At 51.5% G+C, this 22510-nt stretch overlaps 1 protein-coding gene across 7 annotated transcripts in view; it reads left to right on the top strand.

Moving 5' to 3' along the window:
* The window catches only part of LOC124015564 (SRC kinase signaling inhibitor 1-like), a 239673-nt gene extending 217497 nt beyond the window's left edge, over positions 1–22176 (top strand). For 6 of the 7 annotated variants that reach the window (XM_046330872.1, XM_046330877.1, XM_046330876.1 and 3 more), the window contains 4 exons: positions 1794–1874; positions 2003–3112; positions 4786–4917; positions 21723–22176. In XM_046330872.1, coding sequence (XP_046186828.1) covers positions 1794–1874; positions 2003–3112; positions 4786–4917; positions 21723–21725 — 1326 coding nt within the window. In that variant the 3' untranslated portion in view covers positions 21726–22176. The remainder of the gene's footprint in view (positions 1–1793; positions 1875–2002; positions 3113–4785; positions 4918–21722) is intronic. The other variant, XM_046330878.1, reaches the window with a different exon arrangement.
* The last annotated feature ends 334 nt before the right edge of the window (positions 22177–22510 follow it).

Genomic DNA, 22510 nt, shown 5'->3' with positions numbered 1-22510 from the left:
CCGCCTTGATGTTAGTTGAGAACGACAGGGTGTTGTCCAGGATCACGCCAAGGTTCTTAGCGCTCTGGGAGGAGGACACAATGGAGTTGTCAACCGTGATGGCGAGATCATGGAACGGGCAGTCCTTCCCCGGGAGGAAGAGCAGCTCCGTCTTGCCGGTTCAGCTTGAGGTGGTGATCCGTCATCCACACTGATATGCCTGCCAGACATGCAGAGATGCGATTCGCCACCTGGTCATCAGAAGGGGAAAGGAGAAGATTAATTGTGTGTCGTCTGCATAGCAATGATAGGAGAGACCATGTGAGGTTATGACAGAGCCAAGTGACTTGGTGTATAGCGAGAATAGGAGAGGGCCTAGAACAGAGCCCTGGGGGACACCAGTGGTGAGAGCGCATGGTGAGGAGACAGATTCTCGCCACGCCACCTGGTAGGAGCGACCTGTCAGGTAGGACGCAATCCAAGCGTGGGCCACGCCGGAGATGCCCAACTCGGAGAGGGTGGAGAGGAGTATCTGATGGTTCACAGTATCGAAGGCAGCCGATAGGTCTAGAAGGATGAGAGCAGAGGAGAGAGAGTTAGCTTTAGCGGTGCGGAGCGCCTCCGTGATACAGAGAAGAGCAGTCTCAGTTGAATGACTAGTCTTGAAACCTGACTGATTTGGATCAAGAAGGTCATTCTGAGAGAGATAGCGGGAGAGCTGACCAAGGACGGCACGTTCAAGAGTTTTGGAGAGAAAAGAAAGAAGGGATACTGGTCTGTAGTTGTTGACATCGGAGGGATCGAGTGTAGGTTTTTTCAGAAGGGGTGCAACTCTCGCTCTCTTGAAGACGGAAGGACCAACCCAGCCTGGCCACGTGGACCCAAATGAAGCGTTGAGTTGTGTGATTGTCGTTCGTATGCCCTGCTGGCCACATAGTGAAACAATACATTGGACTGATTAAATATTTTTTTACTGTAATTTTTGATAAACCAGTTATGATAATTGATCTTGATATTATGGATAACTTATCCTAATTTAACCATTATTTACATTACTTCAACTGTCCCCTCCCCTCCCTCCTACCCTTCCCCCTGTCAGCTGTTTCAGAGAGCCCCCCCTCAGGCTCAGCCACCCCCCTCCCCTGTCCCTGCCCATTTCCCCCCGCAGCAGGACCAGCGTGCCCCCCCTCCAGCCTCGACCTATGGCCCCCAGGGGCCCTGTGCACCAAGGTAACACCCTCCCTGACCTCGCGAGGGCTTGTGTGGACTGCTGCTTCCTGAGCCTGCCCTCACCTTCCTCCTCGCCCTCCTTCCTCCTCGAACTAACACTTCCACCCCTCTACCCCCTCCCTCAAATACACACACCCATGTTCCATCCCTGATCTCTACACCCTTCCCAGAGTACACAGTCCCATCCTCACCTTTTATCTCTATCTGCAGAGTGCTCTCCACAAGGTCTCCTGTCAAACACAGCAGCTGGTCACCAGCACACAGAATGTACACTGACCCTATTCTGCTTGGTGCTGTAGGGAAAATAAAGGAGTTTGTACTATTGTTTTAAATGCAGCCCTTTGGTCCAGCACTCCCCCTTGTTCTATCTACACTACCAGCACACACCCCGAAACACACTGTCTTCAGATGACACACACACCCTATACCAACACACACTCACTCCCTGATGGAGTGATCACTCTTCCTTACACACAAACACTCCAGTGACTAGTCTCTCTCTGTGTTGGTTGCAGTGCTCTGAAGTGCGTGTGCGTGTGCGTGTGTGTGTGTGTACAGTTGTGAAACTCTAAACTGTCTACCAGCTCTCTAGAGCATCGTTGGACTGCTCTGGCCTACATTGGAAGCAGGGCAGCTCAGAATGCATACTGGCATCACACTCACAGGTTAGTGCCCTAATGAGAAATATTTTAGAACCAGTCAATTACCATTACACTGTTTAGAAAACAATCCTATTTTATCTTATTGAATGTATGCTGGAATATTAATTCTATTCACCCATTCTGTTTAACAGGCACAGAGCACGGCCCTTCCTGGTCCGTCCTTCTCTCCTGTCCCCCGGATCGTGCCGACAGAGTGCGTGTCAGTTTCACCCTCTCCCTCAGAAGGCTTTGTCAGAGACTTGACACAGGACCATCAGATGTCCCCAACAGTGAACCAGTCCCAGAGCCAGACTGCTCCTCCCCAGATATCCCCCAAGATCCAGGAGGTCTCTAAGGGGAAGGATCCCGTCAGCCAGTCCCAGAGGAAGCTCTCTCGGCGGGGGGAGCTGAGAATCCTGGAGTCCTTTGAGAAGGAGGAAGAGAGGGAGGAGAGAGAAGAGCTGTCCTTGGTTCTGACTGACCTGAGGGTGATGGTGATGTCACCCTCGGAGGCTCAGAAGCTCAGCAGGACCTGGGGAGAGGCTCTACAGACACTCACCATCCCACCTCAGCCTTCAGAGGGAAGCACTGAAATACGTCTGTGTGGGGCTCCACTACTGGTATTCTTCAGGGAGATTGTGACGGTCAGAGAGGCCTACAGGAAGCTGCAGTTACTGCTGGGCAGGGAGGAGGACACAGGGTCATCCAATGTGGTCCCCAAGCCTAGAGCAGGATCTTCTCACAGCAGCCTGAGCAGCAGCCCCAGTACCCTGGGCTCCAGGATAACTCTCTCCCCTGAGCAGCAGGACTCTCTGAGAGAGGTTCTGAGGAGAGGGGTGGAGACAGGGGCCAGGAACCTGACACTCCCTCACAGCACTGGAATAAAGAGCATTCTTGCCACCCTTCCGGAGCCCAGTCAGGACTCTGCAGAAGCAGCAGTGAAACCCAATGGGTCTGCAGGTTGTGAGGAGAGCCAGGCCAGGGAAGAACAGGGACCGAACCCCTGGAAGCAGGGAGAGGACATTAGGAGCAGCACCTACAGGAGGCTGGACAGCCTGGATGAAACCATCCGCGAGCTGGAGAACACCCTGCTGGAGCTCAGTGGCCACCCCACCACAGTGCACCTCTCCCCCGCCACTGACACTGCCTTGTCAGAGGCTCCAGCCCCAGCCCAGATGCCTGGCACCAGCACCCCAGAGACCAAGAAGCCCCCAGTCCCACCCAAGCCCAAACCCTCCTACACTCCTGCCACGATGACCAAGGTCTATAACGTGCACCCCTGCATAGACTCTGCTCTTTAGAGGGCATGCACTCACTTCTCTCTATCCTCTTCTGTCTTTTTGGCTTGAAGTGTTGGGGTTGCTGTTTCTGCTGAAGCTGAGGCTTTATCTTGTCTTCCTCCTATTGACTTCAGAGGGAATGTGACAGCACATAAATGACCAACCTCACATGGAGTTATACCTCACACCACCGTTGAACCTCTCAACCTGCCAGTTCCCACATAAGGGGTAATCTGTCGTCTGCTCCCTGTGAAGACGGGTAGATTTTGGCAGTCCAAAGGCTTTAAATCTTAAATCTGTTCAACTCAAAGGGGCCTGCGGCAGATGCTCTCCTTCTCTGTACTTTGATTAGTTATGTGGTGCTACTGTCGACTTGGAGACGGGTTGCTCATTGTCTTTTTCATTGATCTTCTGTTTCTACTCTGTAAACCAGGGCAAGTCCAATCTCTGCTGCAATAAACTGTCGTTTCTCTTTCTCTCCCCTCTTTATTCCCCCCCCCCTCTTCACGTCTTTATCTTCTCTTTGTCCTTTGCTGCTTCTCTCGTCTCTCTAATCAATTAGCAGTTACCTGCATCATCAACTATTATGGCTTTACCTTGAACTTTCTTTCGGCTTATCGACAAACGAAATGTTGAGGCTTGTTTACAAATTGGCCTGAAACTGAATACAGACACACACTGTTGTTTTCATTATCCCATAGTAAATCATTAGCATAGGGCAGACCAGACCTCGGAGGGCTCATTGCATGCTGGGAGTCGGAGTTTGTCATTTCACCTTTAGGGTCAACGCTCCTTGTAAAGCTCCCAAAATGAAGTACATGTTTGAGTAATGCTGATAGATAGACTCAGAGACAGAGAGGTGAAGAGGTAGGCTGTAGCATGGACCACCATGTTGTCTCAGTGTGTACATGGACTTTCATTCAAGCTACAGTGGGGCTGACTGTCAGAGACTGTTTCTCCTCACGGCCGTTCAGCTGGAGAAACAGGTCCCGTGGGCGTGACGTGGGGTTGGTGTGGAGTTGCAGCGTTTTCACGCCTTGTTGCATCACTCTCAGTACTGTAACTACCACTGCCTATAACTGGGTCTCATTAGGCCAATCAGATCCTTCGCCCAGGTTCCCTGCTCTACCCCTGAATGATTCATATTAGCATACCATACTGGGCGCTCAGTCTCCTGTAATCAAATGCACTGCCTTTCCTCTTAGCCAATGTGCGTGTGTGGAGGGCGTTGGGGAGTATATAGGATGTGCGCGTGTTGAAGCGAGCGAGTGCACATTTGCATTTTGCATATTCGAGGCAGAGAAAATGGTTGAGCCGACGGCATCACATGATGGAGCCCCTGGTGCAGCCACGCTACACACACACCACTTTGAATTTTCCATTTCCATATTCACCTGTTTGTCAGATCCTCTGCAGCCAGTGTGTAATGATGTAGTGAAAGTCAGTGGGGCGGATAGCAGGGAGGTGTTTCAGCGAGGGCTAGAGTGAGGACCCTGATCTTAGGGCTTTCAGCAGCCGGCGGGGGTACTGGGTGAGAGCTTCTATTGAGTTGGTTTATGTCTGATTTAAAGGACTGAAATGTAAATCTGTTCGTGCTCTGTGACACTAATGCTCACATCTCTCCCCTCTTCTCCTCTCCTTGTCTCCTTCTCCAGGGAGGCAACAGCTCTTCAGCTGTGGGTAAAGTCCACTCCTCGGCTGCCTCCAGACTGAAGCACCTGCAGCAGAGCGGCACAGAGAAGACCAAAACTGGCAAGAGGGAAGACTTCCTCAAGGGCCAGCAGCAGGTACTGTATTCTAGTGAGACCGATCATCTACTACTGACTGCCCCTACCTAACTGACCCCGCACCTCCATCTTCTGCACAAGGTGGCCTATTCCACTGTTGTATTAGTGTACCTCCATATCTTGGTGTGACTTCTTAATCCACGGACCGTCGATGGTTTAGCCAGAGCCACTAGTACTACTAGGGTCTTGTTTGATAAAGGGGATATAGATAGTGTATGGAATAGATAGTGTAGTGCACCAGGGCACCTGAAGGTTTTGAAGGATGTTGGGTTATAAATTGGGAGATGCAAGGGGACCCAGGGGAGACGGGGAAATGGAACTGTTCAGCCGTGTCAGAACAAAGTCGAGCTGAGAGAGAACTTTCTTCTCTAGTGCAGGCAGGAGTCATGTCAATGAAATAAGCTTTAATGTCAATGTTATTTGAAAAATACCGGAGCACTGAAGTGCACCTAAACCCCCTCTCCACGCTAAAAATACTTTGATTGGGAATTCAGAGAGGGAGTCATTCATGTGGAGAGAGAGAGAGGATGTGTGTGTGTGTGTGTGTGTGTGTGTGTGTGTGTGTGTGTGTGTGTGTGTGTGTGTGTGTGTGTGTGTGTGTGTGTGTGTGTGTGTGTGTGTGTGTGTGTGTGTGTGTGTGTGTGTGTGTGTGTGTGTGTGTGTGTGTGTGTGTGTGTGTGTGTGTGTGTGTGTGTGTGTGTGTGTGTGTGTGTGTGTGTGTGTGTGTGTGTGTGTGTGTGTGTGTGATAGAGAATTTATAAACACATACACAGTGTGTTATGAGACTGGGCTGACTAGTAGCTGTATAGGTAAACATGGGAGAAATCTTTAATTCCTTGTCTCCCAATGTAGGCTGAGGCTAATCAGTAACCAGTTGTGTCAGTGCAATCACTGATTATTCAATATGAAGAGCACAGTGCTTCCCCCAGTGTGCTCCCTTCAGCTCTCGCTCGCTTTCTCTCTCTTCCTCTGTTTTATTCACTCACTCCTTCCTTACTGCCCAATCTTTTTCATCCCTATTATTCCCTGTTCTCTCAATTTTGCTATCTCTTTTTCCCCACCTCTGTCTTCCTCTCTCTCCCCCTGTGTATCTCTCTTTCCCCACCTCTGTCTTCCTCTCTCTCCCCCTGTGTATCTCTCTTTCCCCACCTCTGTCTTCCTCTCTCTCCCCCTGTGTGTCTCTCTTTCCCCACCTCTGTCTTCCTCTCTCTCCCCCTGTGTATCTCTCTTTCCCCACCTCTGTCTTCCTCTCTCTCCCCCTGTGTGTCTCTCTTTCCCCACCTCTGTCTTCCGCTCTGTCTTCCTCTCTGTCTTCCTCTCTTTCCCCCTGTGTGTCTCTCTTTCCCCACCTCTGTCTTACTCTCTCTCCCCCTGTGTCTCTCTTTCCCCACCTCTGTCTTCCTCTCTCTCCCCCTGTGTATCTCTCTTTCCCCACCTCTCTCTTCCTCTCTCTGCCCCTGTGTCTCTGTTTCCCCACCTCTGTCTTCCTCTCTTTCCCCCTGTGTCTCTCTTTCCCCACCTCTGTCTTCCTCTCTGTCTTCCTCTCTCTCCCCCTGTGTGTCTCTCTTTCCCCACCTCTGTCTTCCTCTCTTTCCCCCTGTGTATCTCTCTTTCCCCACCTCTGTCTTCCTCTCTCTCCCCCTGTGTGTCTCTCTTTCCCCACCTCTGTCTTTCTCTCTGTCTTCCTCTCTCTCCCCCTGTGTGTCTCTATTTCCCCACCTCTGTCTTCCTCTCTGTCTTCCTCTCTCTCCCCCTGTGTGTCTCTCTTTCCCCACCTCTGTCTTTCTCTCTTTCCCCACCTCTGTCTTCCTCTCTTTCCCCCTGTGTGTCTCTCTTTCCCCACCTCTGTCTTTCTCTCTCTCCCACTGTGTGTCTCTCTTTCCCCACCTCTGTCTTTCTCTTTCTCCCCCTGTGTGTCTCTCTTTCCCCACCTCTGTCTTTCTCTCTTTCCCCACCTCTGTCTTTCTCTCTCTCCCCCTGTGTGTCTCTCTTTCCCCACCTCTGTCTTTCTCTCTCTCCCACTGTGTGTCTCTCTTTCCCCACCTCTGTCTTTCTCTTTCTCCCCCTGTGTGTCTCTCTTTCCCCACCTCTGTCTTTCTCTCTTTCCCCACCTCTGTTTTCCCCTCTCCCCCTTGTGTCTCTCTTTCCCCACCTCTGTCTTCCTCTCTTTCCCCCTGTGTATCTCTCTTTCCCCACCTCTGTCTTCCTCTCTCTCCCCCTGTGTGTCTCCCTTTCCCCACCTCTGTCTTCCTCTCTCTCCCCCTGTGTATCTCTCTTTCCCCACCTCTGTCTTCCTCTCTCTCCCCCTGTGTGTCTCCCTTTCCCCACCTCTGTCTTCCTCTCTCTCCCCCTGTGTGTCTCTATTTCCCCACCTCTGTTTTCCTCTCTGTCTTCCTCTCTCTCCCCCTGTGTCTCTCTTTCCCCACCTCTGTCTTACTCTCTCTCCCCCTGTGTGTCTCTTTCCCCACCTCTGTCTTCCTCTCTCTCCCCCTGTGTCTCTCTTTCCCCACCTCTGTCTTCCTCTCTCCCCCTGTGTCTCTCTTTCCCCACCTCTGTCTTCCTCTCTTTCCCCCTGTGTCTCTCTTTCCCCACCTCTGTCTTCCTCTCTCTCCCCCTGTGTGTCTCTCTTTCCCCACCTCTGTCTTCCTCTCTCTCCCCCTGTGTCTCTCTTTCCCCACCTCTGTCTTCCTCTCTCTCCCCTTGTGTCTCTCTTTCCCCACCTCTGTCTTCCTCTCTTTCCCCCTGTGTGTCTCTCTTTCCCCACCTCTGTCTTCCTCTCTGTCTTCCTCTCTCTCCCCCTGTGTGTCTCTCTTTCCCCACCTCTGTCTTTCTCTCTTTCCCCACCTCTGTCTTCCTCTCTTTCCCCCTGTGTGTCTCTCTTTCCCCACCTCTGTCTTTCTCTCTCTCCCACTGTGTGTCTCTCTTTCCCCACCTCTGTCTTTCTCTTTCTCCCCCTGTGTGTCTCTCTTTCCCCACCTCTGTCTTTCTCTCTTTCCCCACCTCTGTCTTTCTCTCTCTCCCCCTGTGTGTCTCTCTTTCCCCACCTCTGTCTTCCTCTCTCTCCCCCTGTGTGTCTCTATTTCCCCACCTCTGTCTTCCTCTCTGTCTTCCTCTCTCTCCCCCTGTGTCTCTCTTTCCCCACCTCTGTCTTCATCTATCTCCCCCTGTGTGTCTCTCTTTCCCCACCTCTGTCTTTCTCTCTTTCCCCACCTCTGTCTTCCTCTCTTTCCCCCTGTGTATCTCTCTTTCCCCACCTCTGTCTTCCTCTCTCTCCCCCTGTGTGTCTCTCTTTCCCCACCTCTGTCTTCCTCTCTCCCCCCTGTGTCTCTCTTTCCCCACCTCTGTCTTCCTCTCTTTCCCCCTGTGTCTCTCTTTCCCCACCTCTGTCTTACTCTCTCTCCCCCTGTGTCTCTCTTTCCCCACCTCTGTCTTCCTCTCTCTCCCCCTGTGTCTCTCTTTCCCCACCTCTGTCTTCCTCTCTTTCCCCCTGTGTCTCTCTTTCCCCACCTCTGTCTTCCTCTCTGTCTTCCTCTCTCTCCCCCTGTGTGTCTCTCTTTCCCCACCTCTGTCTTTCTCTCTTTCCCCTGTGTGTCTCTCTTTCCCCACCTCTGTCTTCCTCTCTGTCTTCCTCTCTCTCACCCTGTGTCTCTCTTTCTCCACCTCTCTCTCCCCCTGTGTGTCTCTCTTTCCCCACCTCTGTCTTTCTCTCTCTCCCCCCGTGTGTCTCTCTTTCCCCACCTCTGTCTTTCTCTTTCTCCCCCTGTGTGTCTCTCTTTCCCCACCTCTGTCTTTCTCTCTTTCCCCACCTCTGTCTTTCTCTCTCTCCCCCTGTGTGTCTCTCTTTCCACACCTCTGTCTTTCTCTTTCTCCCCCTGTGTGTCTCTCTTTCCCCACCTCTGTCTTTCTCTCTGTCTTCCTCTCTCTCCCCCTGTGTGTCTCTCTTTCCCCACCTCTGTCTTTCTCTCTTTCCCCCTGTGTGTCTCTCTTTCCCCACCTCTGTCTTCCTCTCTTTCCCCCTGTGTATCTCTCTTTCCCCACCTCTGTCTTCCTCTCTCTCCCCCTGTGTGTCTCTCTTTCCCCACCTCTGTCTTTCTCTCTGTCTTCCTCTCTCTCCCCCCTGTGTGTCTCTATTTCCCCACCTCTGTCTTCCTCTCTGTCTTCCTCTCTCTCCCCCTGTGTCTCTCTTTCCCCACCTCTGTTTTCCTCTCTCTCCCCCTGTGTGTCTCTCTTTCCCCACCTCTGTCTTTCTCTCTCTCCCCCTGTGTGTCTCTCTTTCCCCACCTCTGTATTTCTCTCTCTCCCCCTGTGTGTCTCTCTTTCCACACCTCTGTCTTTCTCTTTCTCCCCCTGTGTGTCTCTCTTTCCCCACCTCTGTCTTTCTCTCTTTCCCCACCTCTGTCTTTCTCTCTCTCCCCCCTGTGTGTCTCTCTTTCCCCACCTCTGTCTTTCTCTCTCTCCCCCTGTGTGTCTCTCTTTCCCCACCTCTGTCTTTCTCTCTCTCCCCCTGTGTGTCTCTCTTTCCCCACCTTCCCCACCTCTGTCTTCCTCTCTTTCCCCCTGTGTCTCTCTTTCCCCACCTCTGTTTTCCCCTCTCCCCCTTGTGTCTCTCTTTCCCCACCTCTGTATTCCTCTCTCTCCCCCTGTGTGTCTCTATTTCCCCACCTCTGTCTTCCTCTCTGTCTTCCTCTCTCTCCCCCTGTGTCTCTCTTTCCCCACCTCTGTCTTCCTCTCTGTCTTCCTCTCTCTCCCCCTGTGTCTCTCTTTCCCCACCTCTGTCTTCATCTCTCTCCCCCTGTGTGTCTCTCTTTCCCCACCTCTGTCTTTCTCTCTTTCCCCACCTCTGTCTTCCTCTCTTTCCCCCTGTGTATCTCTCTTTCCCCACCTCTGTCTTCCTCTCTCTCCCCCTGTGTGTCTCTCTTTCCCCACCTCTGTCTTCCTCTCTCCCCCCTGTGTCTCTCTTTCCCCACCTCTGTCTTCCTCTCTTTCCCCCTGTGTCTCTCTTTCCCCACCTCTGTCTTCCTCTCTCTCCCCCTGTGTGTCTCTCTTTCCCCACCTCTGTCTTCCTCTCTCTCCCCATGTGTCTCTCTTTCCCCACCTCTGTCTTCCTCTCTCTCCCCCTGTGTATCTCTCTTTTCCCACCTCTGTCTTCCTCTCTGTCTTCCTCTCTCTCCCCCTGTGTGTCTCTCTTTCCCCACCTCTGTCTTTCTCTCTTTCCCCCTGTGTGTCTCTCTTTCCCCACCTCTGTCTTCCTCTCTGTCTTCCTCGCTCTCCCCCCGTGTGTCTCTCTTTCCCCACCTCTGTCTTTCTCTCTTTCCCTCTGTGTCTCTCTTTCCCCACCTCTGTCTTCCTCTCTTCCCCCCTGTGTATCTCTCTTTCCCCACCTCTGTCTTCCTCTCTCTCCCCCTGTGTGTCTCTCTTTCCCCACCTCTGTCTTTCTCTCTGTCTTCCTCTCTCTCCCCCTGTGTGTCTCTATTTCCCCACATCTGTCTTCCTCTCTGTCTTTCTCTCTCTCCCCCTGTGTGTCTCTCTTTCCCCGCCTCTGTCTTTCTCTCTCTCCCCCTGTGTGTCTCTCTTTCCCCACCTCTGTCTTCCTCTCTTTCCCCCTGTGTCTCTCTTTCCCCCTGTGTCTCTCTTTCCCCACCTCTGTCTTCCTCTCTTTCCCCCTGTGTCTCTCTTTCCCCACCTCTGTCTTCCTCTCTTTCCCCCTGTGTATCTCTCTTTCCCCACCTCTGTCTTCCTCTCTCTCCCCCTGTGTCTCTCTTTCCCCACCTCTGTCTTCCTCTCTTTCCCCCTGTGTGTCTCTCTTTCCCCACCTCTGTCTTACTCTCTTTCCCCCTGTGTGTCTCTCTTTCCCCACCTCTGTCTTACTCTCTCTCCCCCTGTGTCTCTCTTTCCCCACCTCTGTCTTCCTCTCTTTCCCCCTGTGTCTCTCTTTCCCCACCTCTGTCTTCCTCTCTGTCTTCCTCTCTCTCCCCCTGTGTGTCTCTCTTTCCCCACCTCTGTCTTCCTCTCTCTCCCCATGTGTGTCTCTCTTTCCCCCTCCTCTGTCTTTCTCTCTCTCCCCCTGTGTGTCTCTCTTTCCCCACCTCTGTCTTCCTCTCTTTCCCCCTGTGTCTCTCTTTCCCCCTGTGTCTCTCTTTCCCCACCTCTGTCTTCCTCTCTTTCCCCCTGTGTCTCTCTTTCCCCACCTCTGTCTTCCTCTCTTTCCCCCTGTGTATCTCTCTTTCCCCACCTCTGTCTTCCTCTCTCTCCCCCTGTGTCTCTCTTTCCCCACCTCTGTCTTCCTCTCTTTCCCCCTGTGTGTCTCTCTTTCCCCACCTCTGTCTTACTCTCTTTCCCCCTGTGTGTCTCTCTTTCCCCACCTCTGTCTTACTCTCTCTCCCCCTGTGTCTCTCTTTCCCCACCTCTGTCTTCCTCTCTTTCCCCCTGTGTCTCTCTTTCCCCACCTCTGTCTTCCTCTCTGTCTTCCTCTCTCTCCCCCTGTGTGTCTCTCTTTCCCCACCTCTGTCTTCCTCTCTCTCCCCATGTGTGTCTCTCTTTCCCCACCTCTGTCTTTCTCTCTCTCCCCCTGTGTGTCTCTATTTCCACACCTCTGTCTTTCTCTTTCTCCACCTGTGTATCTCTCTTTCCCCACCTCTGTCTTTCTCTCTCTCCCCCTGTGTGTCTCTCTTTCCCCACCTCTGTCTTCCTCTCTCTCCCCCTGTGTCTCTCTTTCCCCTTCTCTCTCTCTCTGTCTTCCTCTCTTTTTCCCCCTGTGTCTCTCTTTCCCCACCTCTGTCTTCCTCTCTCCCCCTGTGTGTCTCTCTTTCCCCACCTCTGTCTTCCTCTCTCTCCCCCTGTGTCTCTCTTTCCCCACCTCTGTCTTCCTCTCTCTCCCCCCTGTGTATCTCTCTTTCCCCACCTCTGTCTTCCTCTCTCTCCCCCTGTGTGTCTCTCTTTCCCCACCTCTGTCTTCCTCTCTCCCCCTGTGTCTCTCTTTCCCCACCTCTGTCTTCCTCTCTCTCCCCCTGTGTATCTCTCTTTCCCCACCTCTGTCTTCCTCTCTCCCCCTGTGTGTCTCTCTTTCCCCACCTCTGTCTTCCTCTCTCCCCCCTGTGTCTCTCTTTCCCCACCTCTGTCTTCCTCTCTCTCCCCCTGTGTATCTCTCTTTCCCCACCTCTGTCTTCCTCTCTCTCCCCCTGTGTGTCTCTCTTTCCCCACCTCTGTCTTCCTCTCTCTCCCCCTGTGTCTCTCTTTCCCCACCTCTGTCTTCCTCTCTCTCCCCCTGTGTATCTCTCTTTCCCCACCTCTGTCTTTCTCTCTTTCCCCCTGTGTGTCTCTCTTTCCCCACCTCTGTCTTCCTCTCTGTCTTCCTCTCTCTCCCCCCGTGTGTCTCTCTTTCCCCACCTCTGTCTTTCTCTCTTTCCCTCTGTGTCTCTCTTTCCCCACCTCTGTCTTCCTCTCTTCCCCCTGTGTATCTCTCTTTCCCCACCTCTGTCTTCCTCTCCCTCTCCCTGTGTGTCTCTCTTTCCCCACCTCTGTCTTTCTCTCTGTCTTCCTCTCTCTCCCCCTGTGTGTCTCTATTTCCCCACATCTGTCTTCCTCTCTGTCCTTCTCTCTCTCCCCCTGTGTGTCTCTCTTTCCCCACCTCTGTCTTTCTCTCTCTCCCCCTGTGTGTCTCTCTTTCCTCACCTCTGTCTTCCTCTCTTTCCCCCTGTGTCTCTCTTTCCCCCTGTGTCTCTCTTTCCCCACCTCTGTCTTCCTCTCTTTCCCCCTGTGTATCTCTTTCCCCCTTGTGTCTCTCTTTCCCCACCTCTGTCTTCCTCTCTTTCCCCCTGTGTATCTCTCTTTCCCCACCTCTGTCTTCCTCTCTCTCCCGCTGTGTGTCTCTCTTTCCCCACCTCTGTCTTTCTCTCTTTCCCCCTGTGTGTCTCTCTTTCCCCACCTCTGTCTTTCTCTCTCTCCCCCTGTGTGTCTCTCTTTCCCCACCCCTGTCTTTCTCTCTTTCCCCACCTCTGTCTTCCTCTCTTTCTCCCTGTGTCTCTCTTTCCCCCTGTGTCTCTCTTTCCCCACCTCTGTTTTCCCCTCTCCCCCTGTGTGTCTCTCTTTCCCCACCTCTCTCTTCCTCTCTCTGCCCCTGTGTCTCTCTTTCCCCACCTCTGTCTTCCTCTCTTTCCCCCTGTGTCTCTCTTTCCCCACCTCTGTCTTCCTCTCTGTCTTCCTCTCTCTCCCCCTGTGTGTCTCTCTTTCCCCACCTCTGTCTTCCTATCTTTCCCCCTGTGTATCTCTCTTTCCCCACCTCTGTCTTCCTCTCTCTCCCCCTGTGTGTCTCTCTTTCCCCACCTCTGTCTTTCTCTCTGTCTTCCTCTCTCTCCCCCTGTGTGTCTCTCTTTCCCCACCTCTGTCTTTCTCTCTCTCCCCCTGTGTGTCTCTCTTTCCCCACCTCTGTCTTTCTCTCTTTCCCCACCTCTGTCTTCCTCTCTTTCCCCCTGTGTCTCTCTTTCCCCCTGTGTCTCTCTTTCCCCACCTCTATTTCCCCTCTCCCCCTGTGTGTCTCTCTTTCCCCACCTCTGTCTTCCTCTCTTTCTCCCTGTGTATCTCTCTTTCCCCACCTCTGTCTTCCTCTCTGTCTTTCTCTCTCTCCCCCCGTGTGTCTCTCTTTCCCCACCTCTGTCTTTCTCTCTCTCCCCCTGTGTGTCTCTCTTTCCCCACCTCTGACTTTCTCTCTCTCCCCCTGTGTGTCTCTCTTTCCCCACCTCTGTCTTTCTCTCTCTCCCCCTGTGTGTCTCTCTTTCCCCACCTCTGTCTTCCCCTCTCCCCCTGTGTCTCTCTTTCCCCACCTCTGTCTTCCTCTCTGTCTTCCTCTCTCTCCCCCTGTGTGTCTCTATTTCCCCACCTCTGTCTTCCTCTCTGTCTTCCTCTCTCTCCCCCTGTGTGTCTCTCTTTCCCCACCTCTGTCTTCCTCTCTGTCTTCCTCTCTCTCCCCCTGTGTCTCTCTTTCCCCACTTCTGTCTTCCTCTCTGTCTTCCTCTCTCTCCCCCTGTGTCTCTCTTTCCCCACCTCTGTCTTCCTCTCTCTCCCCCTGTGTGTCTCGCTTCCCCCACCTCTGTCTTCCTCTCTCTCCCCCTGTGTGTCTCTCTTTCCCCACCTGTCTTCCTCTCTCTCCCCCTGTGTATCTCTCTTTCCCCACATCTGTCTTCCTCTCTGTCTTCCTCTCTCCCCCTGTGTGTCTCTCTTCCCCCACCTCTGTCTTCCTCTCTCTCCCCCTGTGTGTCTCTCTTTCCCCACCTCTGTCTTTCTCTTTCTCCCCCTGTGTGTCTCTCTTTCCCCACCTCTGTCTTTCTCTCTTTCCCCACCTATGTCTTTCTCTCTCTCCCCCTGTGTGTCTCTCTTTCCCCACCTCTGTCTTTCTCTTTCTCCCCCTGTGTGTCTCTCTTTCCCCACCTCTGTCTTTCTCTCTTTCCCCACCTCTGTCTTTCTCTCTCTCCCCCTGTGTGTCTCTCTTTCCCCACCTCTGTCTTTCTCTCTCTCCCCCTGTGTGTCTCTCTTTCCCCACCTCTGTCTTTCTCTCTCTCCCCCTGTGTGTCTCTCTTTCCCCCACCTCTGTCTTCCTCTCTTTCCCCCTGTGTCTCTCTTTCCCCCTGTGTGTCTCTCTTTCCCTACCTCTGTCTTCCCCTCCCCCCTGTCTCTCTCTTTCCCCACCTCTGTCTTCCTCTCTTTCCCCCTGTGTATCTCTCTTTCCCCACCTCTGTCTTCCTCTCTCTCCCCCTGTGTGTCTCTCTTTCCCCACCTCTGTCTTCCTCTCTGTCTTCCTCTCTCTCCCCCTGTGTGTCTCTATTTCCCCACCTCTGTCTTCCTCTCTGTCTTCCTCTCTCTCCCCCTGTGTGTCTCTCTTTCCCCACCTCTGTCTTCATCTCTGTCTTCCTCTCTCTCCCCCTGTGTCTCTCTTTCCCCACTTCTGTCTTCCTCTCTGTCTTCCTCTCTCTCCCCCTGTGTGTCTCTCTTTCCCCACCTCTGTCTTCCTCTCTCTCCCCCTGTGTCTCTCTTTCCCCACCTCTGTCTTCCTCTCTCTCCCCCTGTGTGTCTCTCTTTCCCCACCTCTGTCTTCCTCTCTCTCCCCCTGTGTCTCTTTTCCCCACCTCTGTCTTCCTCTCTCCCCCTGTGTGTCTCTCTTCCCCCACCTCTGTCTTCCTCTCTCTCCCCCTGTGTGTCTCTCTTTCCCCACCTCTGTCTTTCTCTTTCTCCCCCTGTGTGTCTCTCTTTCCCCACCTCTGTCTTCCTCTCTCTCCCCCCTGTGTCTCTTTTCCCCACCTCTGTCTTTCTCTCTCTCCCCCTGTGTGTCTCTCTTTCCCCACCTATATCTTTCTCTTTCTCCCCCTGTGTGTCTCTCTTTCCCCACCTCTGTCTTTCTCTCTTTCCCCAACTCTGTCTTTCTCTCTCTCCCCCTGTGTGTCTCTCTTTCCCCACCTCTGTCTTTCTCTCTTTCCCCACCTCTGTCTTTCTCTCTCTCCCCCTGTGTGTCTCTCTTTCCCCCACCTCTGTCTTTCTCTCTCTCCCCCTGTGTGTCTCTCTTTCCCCACCTCTGTCTTCCTCTCTTTCCCCCTGTGTCTCTCTTTCCCCCTGTGTGTCTCTCTTTCCCTACCTCTGTCTTCCCCTCTCCCCCCTGTGTCTCTCTTTCCCCACCTCTGTCTTCCTCTCTTTCCCCCTGTGTCTCTCTTTCCCCCTGTGTGTCTCTCTTTCCCTACCTCTGTCTTCCCCTCTCCCCCTGTGTGTCTCTCTTTCCCCACCTCTGTCTTCCTCTCTGTCTTCCTCTCTCTCCCCCTGTGTGTCTCTATTTCCCCACCTCTGTCTTCCTCTCTGTCTTCCTCTCTCTCCCCCTGTGTGTCTCTCTTTCCCCACCTCTGTCTTCCTCTCTGTCTTCCTCTCTCTCCCCCTGTGTCTCTCTTTCCCCACTTCTGTCTTCCTCTCTGTCTTCCTCTCTCTCCCCCTGTGTCTCTCTTTCCCCACCTCTGTCTTCCTCTCTCTCCCCCTGTGTGTCTCTCTTTCCCCACCTCTGTCTTCCTCTCTCTCCCCCTGTGTGTCTCTCTTTCCCCACCTCTGTCTTCCTCTCTCTCCCCCTGTGTGTCTCTCTTTCCCCACCTCTGTCTTTCTCTCTCTCCCCCTGTGTATCTCTCTTTCCCCACCTCTGTCTTCCTCTCTCTCCCCCTGTGTGTCTCTCTTTCCCCACCTCTGTCTTCCTCTCTCTCCCCCTGTGTCTCTCTTTCCCCACCTCTGTCTTCCTCTCTCTCCCCCTATGTATCTCTCTTTCCCCACCTTTATCTTTCTCTCTCTCCCCCTGTGTGTCTCTCTTTCCCCACCTCTGTCTTCCTCTCTCCCCCCTGTGTGTCTCTCTTTCCCCACCTCTGTCTTCCTCTCTCTCCCCCTGTGTGTCTCTCTTTCCCCACCTCTGTCTTCCTCTCTCTCCCCCTGTGTGTCTCTTTCCCCACCTCTGTCTTCCTCTCTCTCCCCCTGTGTGTCTCTCTTTCCCCACCTTTATCTTTCTCTCTCTCCCCCTGTGTCTCTTGTTCCCTCCCTCTGTTTCCCTGTTTCTGGAAAGTTGTAGGGGTGGAGCGGCCTCCTTCTAGCCTACTGAGAGGAAAATTAATCCCATTATTTCAGTAGGAGGACACAGGATCTCAGCGTGCTCCCTTTGTCCACAGACTGTTGCAAACAATTACATTGAAAACAGGCTGTGTGAAAACACTATCCCCTCGCCCAAAGAAGGAAAGATGTTCAAAACAATCTCTCTCAGAGTCGGCACCAAGACATAAGTTAAGATAGCGCCAACAACAACAGTAACAAAGACATTACTAAACCCATTTCAGAGCATTTTGAATCAACATATGACTTCAGTCGAGGAAGTCAATCTCCCCACTACTCAATGACTGACAGCAGGCTGTTTGTATTGGCATAACATGCAATGGATGTCTGTCTTCTCTCATAACCCCACCTCAACACTGTCAGATGCCCATCCACCCACCATTTTAATTGACCCATAGAGCTTTAAGGTGCCCCCCCTACTTTCAACACTCCCATAGAGTTATATATTAGTTTCCCCACTCCTATAGAGTTGTAAGTTAGTAGCCCCACTCCTATAGAGTTGTAAGTTAGTAGCCCCACTCCTGTAGAGTTGTAAGTTAGTAGCCCCACTCCTGTAGAGTTGTAAGTTAGTAGCCCCACTCCTATAGAGTTGTAAGTTAGTTCCCCCACTCCTATAGAATTGTAAGTTAGTAGCCCCACTCCTATAGAGTTGTAAGTTAGTAACCCCACTCCTATAGAGTTGTAAGTTAGTAGCCCCACTCCTGTAGAGTTGTAAGTTAGTAGCCCCACTCCTGTAGAGTTGTAAGTTAGTAGCCCCACTCCTATAGAGTTGTAAGTTAGTTCCCCCACTCCTATAGAATTGTAAGTTTGTAGCCCCACTCCTATAGAGTTGTAAGTTAGTAACCCCACTCCTATAGAGTTGTAAGTTAGTAACCCCACTCCTATAGAGTTGTAAGTTAGTTTCCCCACTCCTATAGCGTTGTAAGTTAGTTGTCCTCCTCCCATGGAGTTGTAAGTTAGTGACCCCACTCCCATGGAGTTGTAAGTTAGTAGCCCCACTCCTATAGAGTTGTAAGTTAGTAGCCCCACTCCTATAGAGTTGTAAGTTAGTAGCCCCACTCCTGTAGAGTTGTAAGTTAGTGACCCCACTCCTATAGGGTTGTAAGTTAGTGACCCCACTCCTATAGGGTTGTAAGTTAGTAACCCCACTCCTATAGAGTTGTAAGTTAGTAACCCCACTCCTATAGAATTGTAAGTTAGTAACCCCACTCCTATAGGGTTGTAAGTTAGTAACCCCACTCCTATAGAGTTGTAAGTTAGTTCCCCCACTCCTATAGAGTTGTAAGTTAGTAGCCCCACTCCTGTAGAGTTGTAAGTTAGTAACCCCACTCCTATAGGGTTGTAAGTTAGTAACCCCACTCCTATAGAATTGTAAGTTAGTAGCCCCACTCCTATAGAATTGTAAGTTAGTAGCCCCACTCCTATAGAGTTGTAAGTTAGTAACCCCACTCCTATAGAATTGTAAGTTAGTAGCCCCACTCCTATAGAGTTGTAAGTTAGTAACCCCACTCCTATAGGGTTGTAAGTTAGTAACCCCACTCCTATAGAATTGTAAGTTAGTAGCCCCACTCCTATAGAATTGTAAGTTAGTAGCCCCACTCCTATAGAGTTGTAAGTTAGTAACCCCACTCCTATAGAGTTGTAAGTTAGTAACCCCACTCCTATAGAGTTGTAAGTTAGTTTCCCCACTCCTATAGCGTTGTAAGTTAGTTGTCCCCCTCCCATGGAGTTGTAAGTTAGTGACCCCACTCCCATGGAGTTGTAAGTTAGTGACCCCACTCCTGTAGAGTTGTAAGTTAGTGACCCCACTCCCATGGAGTTGTAAGTTAGTGACCCCACTCCTGTAGAGTTGTAAGTTAGTTTCCCGCTCCTATAGAGTTGTAAGTTAGTTTCCCGCTCCTATAGAGTTGTAAGTTAGTAGCCCCACTCCTATAGAGTTGTAAGTTAGTTCCCCCACTCCTATAGAGTTGTAAGTTAGTAGCCCCACTCCTGTAGAGTTGTAAGTTAGTAACCCCACTCCTATAGGGTTGTAAGTTAGTAACCCCACTCCTATAGAATTGTAAGTTAGTAGCCCCACTCCTATAGAGTTGTAAGTTAGTAACCCCACTCCTATAGGGTTGTAAGTTAGTAACCCCACTCCTATAGAATTGTAAGTTAGTAGCCCCACTCCTATAGAATTGTAAGTTAGTAGCCCCACTCCTATAGAATTGTAAGTTAGTAGCCCCACTCCTATAGAGTTGTAAGTTAGTAACCCCACTTCTATAGAGTTGTAAGTTAGTAACCCCACTCCTATAGAGTTGTAAGTTAGTTTCCCCACTCCTATAGCGTTGTAAGTTAGTTGTCCCCCTCCCATGGAGTTGTAAGTTAGTGACCCCACTCCCATGGAGTTGTAAGTTAGTGACCCCACTCCTGTAGAGTTGTAAGTTAGTGACCCCACTCCCATGGAGTTGTAAGTTAGTGACCCCACTCCTGTAGAGTTGTAAGTTAGTTTCCCGCTCCTATAGAGTTGTAAGTTAGTAGCCCCACTCCCATAGAGTTATAAGTTAGTTTCCCCACTCCTATAGAGTTGTAAGTTAGTAGCCCCACTCCTATAGAGTTGTAAGTTAGTAGCCCCACTCCTATAGAGTTGTAAGTTAGTAGCCCCACTCCTATAGAGTTGTAAGTTAGTAGCCCCACTCCTATAGAGTTGTAAGTTAGTAGCCCCACTCCTATAGAGTTGTAAGTTAGTAGCCCCACTCCTATAGAGTTGTAAGTTAGTTTCCCGCTCCTATAGAGTTGTAAGTTAGTAGCCCCACTCCTATAGAGTTGTAAGTTAGTAGCCCCACTCCTATAGAGTTGTAAGTTAGTAGCCCCACTCCTATAGAGTTGTAAGTTAGTAGCCCCACTCCTATAGAGTTGTAAGTTAGTTTCCCCTATAGAGTTGTAAGTTAGTAGCCCCATCCTATAGAGTTGTAAGTTAGTAACCCCACTCCTATAGAGTTGTAAGTTAGTAGCCCCATTCCTATAGAGTTGTAAGTTAGTAACCCCACATCACTCTTTCCTTTCATCTTCCTATCTTTTCTGTGTTTGTCTCTTTTCTGCTTATGTCCTCTGTGGTGTTATGAATTGACGTTATCGGTGGTGCGAAAGTTTTCATATTTGTGTTATCTTTCTGTACTGTGTGTTATCTGTATGTCTGTGTGTTATCTGTCTGTACTGTGTGTTATCTGTATGTCCGTGTGTTATCTGTCTGTACTGTGTGTTATCTGTATGTCCGTGTGTTATCTGTCTGTACTGTGTGTTATCTGTCTGTACTGTGTGTTATCTGTATGTCCTGTGTGTTATCTGTCTGTACTGTGTGTTATCTGTATGTCTGTGTGTTATCTGTATGTCTGTGTGTTATCTGTCTGTATCTGTCTGTACTGTGTGTTATCTGTTATCTGTATGTCTGTGTGTTATCTGTATGTCTCTGTGTTATCTGTCTGTCTGTGTGTTATCTGTATGTCTGTGTGTTATCTGTCTGTACTGTGTGTTATCTGTATGTCTGTGTGTTATCTGTCTGTACTGTGTGTTATCTGTATGTCTGTGTGTTATCTGTCTGTACTGTGTGTTATCTGTATGTCTGTGTGTGTGGGAGACTGAACGGTGCATTGTGAGATGATACTCAGTGCCGTTGTGCCTGCGCTTGTTGTTAGGCACTGCTACAGTACCAGGAGACGTCAGAGCGTTCCAGGGGCGAGAGGATTTTTTTTTAAATCACTGAGCTGTTATAAGAACAGACAGTTCAAAGCCACCATTTCGCTCCGTCGGCCTTTGGCGCAGATCAAGGAAGACATGACAATGTGAATCATTTTCATACCACAATCCTCGATTTCCATTTCCCATTTCGCTTCTTATTACTTCTGGCTGGGAAGCAGGCTAGTCAAGCAGGGGGCGGTAAAGGCCAGTCCCACGCCACAGTCTTTTGGCGGGCAGCTCTGAGCTTCCGGAGATGAGAGGAGGCTATCTTACTGCACTAACAGAGCGGAATAAATGTTGCGGTGGCCAGGCTTGAGAGAGATTGTGTCCTCAGGCAGAAGGAACAGGCCATCTCCCTCGGGGCAGACAGCAGCGCCAGAGTTACTGCAGCACCAGCCAACACAGCAGGTTAAAGCCTCACAGGCCACACAACACGGACCTGCTGTCCAACCAACCACACAGACCGAATCCCCTCTGTCTCCACGCTAACACCCTCCAACCACTCAACATGCAGGGCAGAGTAGAAACCTCTCAGAAATAGCGGGTTGCCTTTATTCGGAACATTGTAGAAGAGAACTTTTGACATATCTATGTACGAGAGTTATTCAAGAGCAAATTATTTGCTATCCTGGATTTAATCAAAGTCGCCTCTAAATAAACGATGACCTTCGGTATAAAACCTGGTATGCAGAGTTTATTGCTCTCTCCCAGTGTCTGTCTGACTGATGATACAGAGTTGGGATAGTCACATCAGACTCTTCCTCTTCCTCTCATCCCCCAGCCACAAGCACAGATGTCTAGACAGGTGTCATCAGCCAGTGGCACCGATGTAGGACTGATCACAGAGTAGGGGACCCTCACACACTCGTGCTCTGGCATAGCTCTGTTAGCGTTTGGCACTGCCTGTCTTGTGCCCATACCCTGGCACTGCCACTCGCCTCCAGCCATCCTCTATGAGAGAGACTGAATGCTGGCAGACTGCATTTACAGAGAATACACCTCCTGTACTGTATAATGTGTACAGCCCGACCAAAATGTCTCACTGCCAACACAGCGCCATCTACTGGTGTACTCCAGCATCACACAAAGGGGAATATGCGTGATGCTGTTCATTTAATGTGTTTTGCATTTTTAATGACTCGGATGTCCATTAAAAAAACACTTCTGTTACATTTTCACTTCAGACTGTTGGTGTATTTGGCACTCTTGGCTAGCATCAACATCAGCTGATACTAACCTGAATTTCCTGTGTTTGTCTCTTGTTTTCATCTCACCCCTCCTCCCTCACACCCCACCTCTCACCCCTCCTCCCTCACCCCACCCTGCCTGTGCCCCTCTACACCACCTGGTCCTGGGGCGCCACCACCACCTCACCCACCATCCTGTCACCTGTGTGATCCTCCTGGGCCATCCTGTACCACCCGGCCCACCCCTCCACCTGCGCCTCTGTGACCTCTGACCCTGCACAGTGAGTGAGGGACCAGCCTGTGCCGCGTGCCTGTCCTCTCCAGACTCCTCCTCAGCACCAACCACCTGACTACAGAGCTGCATCTGACCCCCCATCCCCTGTTACTCCTAGTCCACGCCCTTAAGCGCCCCTCCCCTCTGTTGGCTTAACATGGGTATTAGCAGTCTCTGACTCCTGTACCCTCTCATGTCCTACATTGACCCCACAATGCACAAGATATCTACCACTCTCCCCTTGGTGTGTTTGTGTGTGTGTTCTGTATGTTTGTGTGAATGGAAGGGTGCTGTCAGGGACCACTACCAACTAAAGGACTGTTTCTCTTTTTCCCCCTGAAACCTTTACAATTTTCCCCAATTCTCCATGTTCCTCCTCCTGTTCCTGGTCTGTCCCTGGGTCTGACCCGTAGGCCCATGGGAACAGCAGCAGCAGTATTGAGCCCCTCCTGTCAGGCACCAAAGCTGCCAGTTTCTCCGGCCGCCTGTCCTCCTCCAGTTCGGCCTCGACTGTGTTCGCCCCGGGTCTGAGGAAGTATCCCCAGGAGGGGGCGCTGTCTTCCCTGACAGCCTCCTCCAGCCAGGCCAAGGCCCTGCTGGCCAGCCTGTCAGCCTCCAGCCTGTCAGCCTCCAGCCTGAGCGCCGAGGCCCTGCTCCTCTCATCCACCTTCCGCCAACACCGCCTCCTCCGCGAGCAGCAGCGCGCCTCCTCCCTGCCCCTTCCCAACGGCCGCTCCTCCAACTCCACCACCACCTCAACCACCCCCTCCTCTTCCTCCACCTCCCCCACCTCCAC

Source organism: Oncorhynchus gorbuscha, linkage group LG26, assembly GCF_021184085.1.
Source record: "Oncorhynchus gorbuscha isolate QuinsamMale2020 ecotype Even-year linkage group LG26, OgorEven_v1.0, whole genome shotgun sequence".
Classification (NCBI taxonomy): domain Eukaryota; kingdom Metazoa; phylum Chordata; class Actinopteri; order Salmoniformes; family Salmonidae; genus Oncorhynchus; species Oncorhynchus gorbuscha.
This window is presented reverse-complemented; position numbering and strand designations above follow the sequence as displayed.